Consider the following 10867-nt stretch of genomic DNA (forward strand, 5'->3'; position numbering starts at 1 on the left):
TGTAGAGATGAGGTCTCGTTGCCCAGGCGGGTCTCGAACCCGCGGGCTCAGGCAATCCACTCGCCTCAGCCTCCCAAAGGCGGGGGATTATAGGCTGAGCCACCGAGTCCGGCCTGTCTATTTATTTAATTAATTAATTTTAGAGAACAATTTTCAGTATGTTGCCCAAGTTGGTCTTGAATTATTGGTGTCAAGCAATCCTCCCGCCTCAGCTTCCCAAAGTGGTGGGATTCTCAAAGTGCTGGGATTACAGGCGTGAGCTACCGTTACCAGCCTTTTTTTTCCTTTTAAATTGAGTCAGGGCCTCACTCTGTCACCTAAGCTGGAGTGCAGGGGCATGATCATGGCTCACTGCAGCCTCAGTCTCCTGGGCTCAGGGGAACCTCCCACCTCAGCCTCCCAAGTGGCTAGGACTACAAGTGCATGCCACCACACCCCACCTTTTTTTTTTTTTTTTTTTTTTTTGTGGAGACAAGGTCTTGCTATGTTGCCCAGGCTGGTCTTCAGTTCCTGGGCTCAAGCATTCCTCTTGCCTTAGCCTTACAAAATACTGGGAATATAGGTGTGAGCAACTGTGCCCAGTTGCCAAATTCTTAGTTCTAGTCTTACACTTCTTTAAACTGGAGACTTGTGTGCAGCCATTTTTTTAATTGAATTGAGGGTTCATGGAGTTTTAGTAGAATATGGATAGCTTGAGAAATGCTAGTGTCATCTGTCGCCTGTTTTTCAACCCCAAAACTAAGGCATATCCTTTTCTTTTCTTTTCCTTTTTTTTTTTTGAGTTGGAGTCTCACTCTGTCGCCCAGACTGGAGCGCAGTGGCCGGAGCGGCCACCGCAGCCTCGACCTGCTGGGCTCCGGCGATCCTTCCGCCTCAGCCTTCCAAGTAGCCAGAATTACAGACATGCGCTACCACGCCCAGCTGATTTTTGGTTTATTGTAGGGATGAGGTCTTGCTGCCCAGGCGGGTTTCGAACCCGCGGGCTCAGGCAATCCACTCACCTCAGCCTCCCAAAGGCACGGGATTATAGGCTGAGCCACCGAGCCCGGCCACATCCTTTTCTTGATCATCTCTCTTCTTCTTCCCAGCATAACTGATAGACTTTTTAATTATATGTAGCATTTTGCATGATTTTGGACATTTGTCTTCTCTGAGGCCTGTATTTTCATTGAGTCTTATTTCCATTCTTCCTTATTTCCACTTTGTATTTTTTATATATGTCAATCAATGTGACAAGCCATCTCTACTTGTCTTTCCTTTTTGTGTCATCAATGTCACTTGCAGTTGTGTGCATACAAAACTCTGAAAATATAATACAACATTCGTGAATTGTCCTTTCAGAATGCAATGGAATCATGCTTCTCCTTTCTTGAAATTATGTTTGAACCCATCTTCATAAAGTCTAAGATATACTTAATGATTCTGGCAGATTGGCCTTCCCTGGCCTTCAGAATTACACAGTTGTCTTCTCCCAAGGTTACTGATGTTTTCTTTCAGTTTTTTCTTCTCTGTGGGAGTTGAATTCACAGTAGTATTTCCCTAGTGGCTTTCTCTAATCTCTTAAAAGATGAAATTCTCCAGAAGAGAAGCCAAAAACAGCATCAGAAATGGAGTTACTTGCTTAAGGCGGCATCACAAAGGCCATCATGTATAGCTGACTTTGTAGCCTGGAGCAAGTTGCTTCATTGTTCTGGGTCTCACCTGTAAAAAACTGTCAACAACAGCTTGAGCTCCAACTCCATGCGACACTAAGATTCCATGCTTGTAATGTAACCTAGGTACCCAAGGTTTCTCCTGTGGCTGAGAAGTCTCAGGATAGGTGCACAGAGAACTCAGGGCAGTAGATGCAGCAGTAGTTCTAGAGCAGTCACTGAATTACCAAGGGCATGCCCTACGCCTGGGCCAGACTTGCTCACCCAAGCATTGTATTTCTTCCAGCGCCATGCTTGTTGAGATATTCCTCAATCTTTTGAGGCTGCTGTTGTTGTTATTGATGGTGATGACAGACCATAACTTATAATCATAATAAGACTGCATGTTAATGACTCTCCAGATGCTGATATAAGTAACAATTTGCACAGCACCCGAACCTGCATCAGCCACACAGAAATCTATACATGCATATGTGTTCTTTCTCTTAAGGCCCCGGCAGCTCTCATTGCTAGTGACAAGTACTGTATCTTACAGATGACAACAAGCACAGAGTGGTTAAGAAGCTAGTCCAGGGTTACACATATTGTGGTAGGAAAGCTAGGTAGTCTGGCCCACATCTATCATCTGTGTCCTTCAGAGAAACCTGGGCCGTCTACCTCCAAAACCCTGCATTCCAAACATGCCACTCCTCAGCAGCATTCTCTGTGTCTCAATCCAGCCCATTAGCTTCCAGTCCCTGATGGATACTTGTATACTCTGCCTTTCTCTGGTAAGGCTTAATTGTAATGTAGCATTGCTTTTGTGGCCAGTATAACCTCTTTTTTTTACCCATTTCAGGTGGTACTAAGTTGAAACTATGCATGGTGTTGTGACAAGATACTGCAGTTACTATGGCATGATTGATGATTTGATCTACTTCTCCAATGATGCTGTGACTAGCAAAGTGATTCTGAATGTTGGACAGGAAGTTACTGCAATTGTGGAAGAAAATAAAGTATCAAAGAAACTGAAAGCAATCAGAGTAAGTAAAGTTTCTGTTCATTTGGGAACAGTCTGTCCACCATGGGACATCATGTCGCTTTCCAGTTGTTTGGTTAATCACTCAGATGTGACCTTGTCAAGGGGGAAGAATGGAATGTGATTTCAAGGAGGTGCCTTTGTTCTTTGTAATTACTGGGGTTTTTTTTTTTGTGTGTTTTTTTTTTTTTTTGAGTCAGAGTCTCACTCTGTCACCCAGGCTGGAGTGCAGTGCAAGCTCATGGCAATTCCAGCGTCAGCCTGCTGGATTCAGGTGATCCTTCCGCCTCAGCCTTCCACGTAGTCATAACTACAGGCGCCTGCTACCATGCCCGGCTAATTTTTTTGATAATATTGTAGAGACGAGGTGTCACCAAGTTGCCCAGACTGGTCTTGAACCCCTGGCCTCAGGCATTCCTCTCACCTCCACCTTCCAAAGTGCTGGGATTACAGGCTTGAGCCTCTGTACCCGGCCGTATAATTTCTGTTTTAAAGAATAAACGATAGTCATTGTAAATCATTAAAAAAGTATAGAAATTTGTAATTCAGAAAGTAAAGTTTGCCTTTAAATTTATGCTGTAGCCGGGCTCGGTGGCTCAGCCTGTAATCCTGCGTCTTTGGGAGGCTGAGGTGAGTGGATTGCCTGAGCCCCCGGGTTCGAGACCCACCTGGGCAGCGAGACCTCATCTCTACAATAAATCAAAAAATCAGCCGGGCGTGGTAGCGCATGCCTGTAATTCCGGCTACGTGGAAGGCTGAGGTGGAAGGATCGCCGGAGCCCAGCAGGTCGAGGCTGCGGTGGCCGGGAGCGGCCGCTGCACTCCAGTCTGGGTGACAGAGTGAGACTTCAACTCAAAAAAAAAAAAAAAATTTATGCTGTGGAGAATGCTTAGCAGTTCTATATCTTTCCTTTCAGTGTTATAAAAAATTGTTTAAAATGATAATGAACCCTTTGCTACCTAATTAGCAGAGATAATTAGTGTACTCTGTTATTCAGCAGCTTCCTTTCTCTTGTAAAAATACTATTTCATAGTATAAATTTATGGAATTAGAATTGCCAGGTCAAAGGGTATGCAGATTTAACAATTTAATGGTTGTCATCAAATTAACATCCACTAATGCACAGTTTGTGTGCTCAGGAGTAGAATGAGAGACTCCCTGTTACCCAGTGTTGACAAGGATATGGATATTATCAACCTTTGAAATCTTTATCAGTCTGAGAAATGGTGATCTCATAATTTTAATCTGCACATAAGCTTTAAAGTACCTTAAATTTTCACATATTTTTCTATGAATGTCCTTTTTCCATTTTTTTTTTTTGTTGAGTTCAGGTTTTTCTCTTTATTAAATCTTATATATTAGGGAAATTAGAGCTTTTATTTTAAGAGATGGAGTTGCCTAGGCTGGGGAGCAGTGGTACTCACAGCAGCCTCTAACTCCTGGGCTCAAGCAAACCTCCTACCTCAGCCTCCTGAGTGGCTGGGACTAAAGGTCTGAGTCACCATGCCCAGTGAAATTAGAGCTTTTCAAGGAAAATTATAATAAAAATGTGTTATAGATAGTTTTCCCAGGATCTTTTGACTGTGTTTTATAGAGTTTTATTTTATGTAGTTAAACATGTCTATCTTTTTCATGTGACTTTTGGACTCTGTAAAAATCCTTAGCGAAGCTTATTCTACTACTAATTGCTAATATTTACTCAGATTTTCCTCTGAAAATTATTTGTTTCTTGACATTTGAATAGTTAATCTGCCTGAAATTTGTTTTGCTAAACAGGCTGAGAGAAGGAACCAGAATTTTTTTTCTTATGGCTAGCCAGTAATCCCATTGAGTCACTTCTTTCCTACTGATTTGGAAGACCCCTTTATTATACACAGGAATCTCTCTTACATGCCACTGTCAGTCCTGATGCTTGTACCAGAGACCCTGGTGCCATAGTTGCTGTTATAGGTGGTAAGCAGGTTTCTCTTCCTACTCTTACTTGTGGATGGAATTTTTCTGGCTCTTCTCATATTCTGGATGAGTTTTAGAATCGTTTTGTTGTTTCTCCTCCTCTGCTGAGAAGAATATGCATTGGATGGATCTGAGTTTATGGATTTCATTTAGAATAGTCAATATTTGGATCATACAGCATTTTCTCCAATCACAAATTATGCCTATCCATTTATTTAAGCCTTCCTTTGAATTCTTTTTATGGTTCAATAGTTTTCTTCGTTTAGGTTCTGTCAATTTCTTAAGTTTATTTCCAGAAATGCTTATGTGTTTTTCTATTATCAATATAATTTTACATTTTATTTGCAAATTAATATTTTTTCTATATAGAAAAGTTTTATTTAATGTAATTTGAAATGTGGAAAACTTACTGAGCTCTTACCTCCTTTATAAAAATGCTTGAGATGTACTTTATTACTGCTATAGTAACTGCTATCTTAATATTCTTTTTCTCACTTTTAACAAATGACATACATATCAAAATAAAATAATAAATTCTAGAATTGCATTGTTCAGTATAGAAGCTACCAGCTATGTTTGGCTGTTCAAATTTATTAAAACTAAATTCAATTTACAGCCCGCCACAGTGGCACAAACTTATAGTCCCAGCTACTTTGGAGGTTGAAGCAGGAGGATCTCCTTGATACCAGGAGTTTGAGATCAACCTGAGCATAAAAGGTACCCTGACTCTTTAAAAAAAATTAAAAAGCTGGCAAACAATGAATACATTTTAAAATTAACTTGGCAATTTAATTGGCCACACTTCAAGTGCTAAATGCTAAGTGTAGCTAGTGACTACAAATAGAGAACACTTTCATCATCCCACGAAGTCCTTGGATAGTTCTAGCCAGACGCTGTGAAATGAAAGGTAGAACCTCCCTCCATGCTCTCTATCTGCACTTCCATGCCTTAGACTTGATGCTTTTCTTGGTTTCTGTTTTAAGCTCTTCTGATAAGTGCTTGAGTCACTTGAACAATATGCTTATATCTTTTATTAATTTACTATCTATAGTAATTATTGACTCCTTTTATGAGAGCTTTAGTACTGGCTTATTCACACTATTCTCTTTTTTCCTATTCTACTTTTTAATATATATTTTCCTCTAATGATTTCCTTTGTAACTTCAAATACACCATAGTCTTCATGATTTTACATGTATTAAAATACATTTTGTGGTTTCAGAATTGTACAAAGGGATCTTGGACTCAGAACCTGTGGAGCTGATGCTTACCTAGTTCTCAAGCTATAATCAGAGGGCTCACGTGAGGTCTTTTCAGAGAAGGTTCTCTCATCAGATTCCTATCGATCTTAGGATATACTGTTCATTTAATAACAAAATTTTGAAATGCAAACTTGGATCATAGGACTTACCCTGATCTTAGAATGTTAAAATGTGGAAGAAGAGGCACCTAAGTATCCAAAAAGTCTGGGTCCTATTAGTAGTCAGCTGTCCTTTGCTTGTTTCCATTTTTCAAGGAACCCAGGACCTTTTCTGCTAAAGAATATTCATTTCTACTCACAATTCTTGTTTCAATGAGTCAGTAATAGAGTTTTCAAGTACTTTTCAGCATCTTACAGATAATCCTATAGTTTCTGTTAACTACTAATATGGTGAAAAATATGAATAGTTTCTTTACCATAAGCCATTCTTTATGAGAATGATGCCCATTTGGTATAAACTTCAATGTACTTCTGGATTTACTTTTTATTTAGGGTTTTTTCTTGTGGTAAAATAGACATAAAAATCATATTTAAGTGTGCATTTCAGTAGCATTAAGTACATTCACATTGTTGTGCAACTGTCAGCACTATCTATTTTTAGAATCTTTTAGCATCCCAATAGAAACTCTGTGCCCATTAAACAATTATTCAATGTTCTACCTTGTCTCTATGAATTTTCCTATTCTAATTACATCATATAAATAGAATAATGCAATATCTGTTGTTTTATGTCTAGCTTATATGACCTAGCTTGATGTTTTTAAGGTTCATTCATGTAGCGTGTATCAAAAGTTCATTCCTTTTTATGGCAGAATAATATCGCATTGTATGGATAAATCACATTTTGTTTCTTTGCCTGTTGATGACCATTTGGGTTGTTTCTATCTTTTGGCTATTGTGAATAATGCCACTGTGAACAAGTATCTGTTTGACTCCCTGTTTTCAGTTCTTAGGGGTGAAATTCCTGGATTTTATGGTAAGTCTATGTTAAATTTTTGTACAGCTAACTTTTTTCCATAGTAGCTACACCATTTTATGTTTCCATGAGCAGTACATAAGGGTTCCACTTTCTCTACATCCTTGCTAATACTTGTTATTTCATTTTTTGACAATAGCCATTCTTAGTGGATATGAAGTGGTATCTCACTGTGTTTTTGATTGATATTTTTCTAATGATTAGTGACTTAGAGCATATTTAATGTACTTATTTGCCACATGTCTATTCAGATCCTTTGCCCATTTTTAAATTGGATTGTTCTCTTGTTGCATTGTAGGGATTCTTTATATATTCTGCATGTTAATCTCTTATTAGATATATGATTTGCAAATATTTTACTCATTCTGTCAGTTGACTTTTTCACATTATTATTATTAATATTATTATCATTATTAGAGACAAGGTCTTGTTTTGTTGCCCAGGGTCTCCTTTTGTTGCAGTGGTGTAATCATAGCTTACTGCAGCCTCATACTCCTGGGATTAGTCAGTACTCCTGCCTCAGCCTCCAAAGTAGCTGGGACTACAGGTGTGTGCCACTACACTCAGATAACTTTTAAAATCTATTTTAGAGACACAGTCTCACTATGTTGCCCAAACTCATCTTGAACTTTTGGACTCAAGTGAGCCTTACACCTTGGCCTCCCAAAGGGTTACGATTACAGGCATAAGCCATTGCGCCTTGTCTTCACTTTCTTAATAGTGTCCTTGAATGCACAGAAATTTTAAAATTTGCTGAAGACTAATTTGTCTCTTTTTAAAATTGCCCGTACTTTTGACATCACACTTGAGAAAACATTGACTAATCCAAGATCATGATGATTTCCTTAATGTTTTCCACTAAAAGTTTTTTAGTTTTAGCTCTTAAATTTAAGTCTGATCCATTTTGAGTCAATTTTTCTACAAGATATAAGGTAAGGGTCTAACTTCATTCTTTTGCATATGGATATCATTTCCCCAATGTTATTTTTAAAAGACTGCACAAGAGAGAATGTGTATTCCCTCTTGATGGTCTTTGTCAAAAATCAATTGACCATATATGCAAGGGTTTATTTCTGGTATCTCTATTCTGTTTGTCTGTATTTCTGTCCTTACACCAGTGCCACACTTGTTTGATGACTGTAGATTTGTAGGAAGTTTTGAAATCAGGAGGTGTGAATCCTCCAATTTTGTTATTTTTCAAGACTGGCTATTCAGGGTATCTTGAGATTCCATATAAATTCTAGAATGGGTTTTTATTTTTATGTAGAAATACATACAGAAGATTTTGATAGGAATTGCATTGAATTTGTAAATCACTTTGGGTATTGTCATCTTAACAATATTAAGTTTTCCAATTCATGAATATGGATGACTTTCTGTTCATTTGAGTCTTTAATTTCATTCATCAATGTTTTGTAATTTTCATTGTACAAGTCTTCTATTTACTTGGTTAGCTTAATTTGTAAGCATTCTATTCTTTTTCATGCTATTGTAAATGGAATTGTTTTCTTAATTTCCATTTTGGATTCTTCATTCAAGTATATAGAAATAAAACTGATTTGTATATGTGGACTTTGTATCCTGTTGCTTTGCTAAATTCATTTATTAGCTCTGACCATTTTTAATTTTTATTTTGTGCATGGAATCTTTGGAGTTTTCTCTCTAGATAGACCATGATTTCTGTCAGTAAAGATAATTTTGCTACTTCTTAACAATTTAAATGCTTGAGGTGAGAATGGGCATCCTTTCCTTGTTCCTAATCTTTGGGGAAAGCTTTCACCACTGAGTATAATTTTTGTTGTGGGTTTTTCATTTATGACCTTTATTATGTTGAAGAAGTTTCCATTCCTAATTTATTGAGTGTTTGTGTTGTGAAAAAGTGTTTAATTTTGTCAAATGATTTTGTGCCTCAATTGAGATGATAATGTGATTTTTTTTCCTTTGTTTGATTAATATAATGTATTATGTTGACTGATATATGTCAACATATGTTTAACTACCTTTGCATTCTGGCATAAACCCCACTTAGTCACGGTATATAATAATTTTAGTATGCTGCTGTATTCAGTTTGCTAATATTTTGTTGAGAATTTTTGCATCTATACTCATGAGGAGGGATTGCTATAGACTCAATGTTGGTGTTCCCTCCAAATTTTTATGTTGAAATGTGAGCCCCCTAATATAATGTTATTAAGAGGTTTTAATAGGGAATTGGATCACAAGGGGAGAGTATTTATAAAACAAACCCCAGGGAACTCCTTTGCCCCTTACACCATGTGAAGACACAGTAAGAAGACACCATTTATGAACCAGGAAGTGAGCCCTCACTAGATACCAGATTTTCCGACTCTTTGATCTTAGACTTCCAACCCTAATGAAGTAAAACAGAGAAGCTCTCTTGTAGTTACTTTTCTTGTAGTCCTTGTGTTATGGTTTAAAGAGTGGTTTGTTTGTCTTACAGGTGGAAGCTATTTCTAATCAACAGGGAGACAAGAGCAAAAAACACAGCAGAGAGCTTTCCAACTCCAGCCCCCGAGTGTTGATTGGCTGTGTGACTTCCTTGATTGAGGGTGCTGGCTCCATCAGTCAGACCACGAACTTCTCTCTGGAAAGTGTCTGTAAAGGTACATTAGAGGGGTCTCGTTCACATTTAAAATTAGATTTTGTGACATTTTTTAAAGAGACAAAGACTCCACCCTGTTGCCCAGGGTGGAATGCAGTGTCATGACCATAGCTCATTGCAGACTCAAACTCCTGGCTTAAGTGATTCTCCTACCTTAGCTTTCTGAGTAGCTGGGAATAAGGAGGCACATGCCACCATGGCCAGCTAATTATTTTATTTTACTTTTGAAGATATGGGGATCTCACTATGTTGCCCAGGCTGGTCTTGAATTCCTGGCCTCAAGAGATCTTCCCACCTCCATCTTCCAAACTGCTGGAATTACAGGCATGAGCCACTGCACCTGGCTAAGGTTTTGTGTCTTTTAATTAACTTTTGTGGATTAGGGTTGAGATGGGTACTCTCACACATCATTGAAAGGGCCAGATTTGGGATGTTTTATTTGTTGAAAGGGATTGGGGACTATAATGGCTTTTCTGGGTGCTGGTTTCATGCAGAGGCTCACAAATTTGGATAGACTTTGGGCCTCGGGTTGGCGGGGGGGAAGTCACTGTTTCAACTTGTGCTCTCATTAGTCTTTGTTCATTTGTTGAATGTGGGCACTAATATCTGAGTAATTGTTCTTCCATATAATTATTGAATAACTAATCTAAGTCAGTGGTGTTACAGGTAAACAGAAGTATTGTTCTTTTCAAAGTAATTTAGATATTCTAAAATAGACCTTGGAGATAACCTTCTATCTTTCCAAGGTTATATATTCATTTTTATTATTTATGTGTTTTACAGTCAGGGTACAAGTACATATTTATTACATGGACATAAAGTGTAGTGGTGGGGACTTGGTTTCAGGTGGCCCATTCTCCAGCTAGTGAACATTGTACTGATAGGTAATTTCTGAACCCTAACCTCTCTCCACACCTCCTCTGTTACTGGTGTTCCTAGTGTCTATTATTTCTATCTTTGTGGACATTAAGCTAATGCATATAAGTGAGAACATGCAGTGTGTGGCTTTCTGTTTCTAAGTTAGTTCATTAGAGTGATGTTCCTCACCTCTGTACATATTGCTGAAAAAGAACTAATTTCAATATTTTTTATGGCTGTATAGTATTCCATGGTGTGTGTGTGTGTGTGTGTGTGTATACACACCACATTTTCTAAAACTTTGTTTTTAATGCCTAAAGAAACAATTTCTTAGTGCCATTTGTTGAGTTGAATTCAGTACCTGTTTATTGTCACTTGATGCTGGTACGGTGGTGGGTATGAGACTAGACACTTGGAGACCACAATGAGTGAGGCACAACTCGTTGTTCTCAGGAGAAACAGACCTACTATACACAGTGATAGGGCAGGAGTTGGAAAAGCTGACTGGGGAGGTGATTTGTGAGCT

At 38.3% G+C, this 10867-nt stretch overlaps 1 protein-coding gene across 1 annotated transcript in view; it reads left to right on the forward strand.

Moving 5' to 3' along the window:
- Positions 1 to 9484, forward strand: part of LOC110595813 (RNA helicase Mov10l1-like) — a gene marked incomplete at its 3' end in the record, with an annotated part of 10528 nt that extends 1044 nt beyond the window's left edge. Inside the window, exons 3-4 of the mRNA XM_021713441.1 lie at positions 2502 to 2674; positions 9322 to 9484. Of these exons, the coding sequence (XP_021569116.1) occupies positions 2502 to 2674; positions 9322 to 9484 (336 nt within the window). The remainder of the gene's footprint in view (positions 1 to 2501; positions 2675 to 9321) is intronic.
- Positions 9485 to 10867: the final 1383 nt, after the last annotated feature.

The sequence above is a fragment of the Carlito syrichta genome, unplaced genomic scaffold (genome assembly GCF_000164805.1).
Source record: "Carlito syrichta isolate Samal-C Ts95f unplaced genomic scaffold, Tarsius_syrichta-2.0.1 Scaffold19839, whole genome shotgun sequence".
In the NCBI taxonomy this organism is placed as follows: domain Eukaryota; kingdom Metazoa; phylum Chordata; class Mammalia; order Primates; family Tarsiidae; genus Carlito; species Carlito syrichta.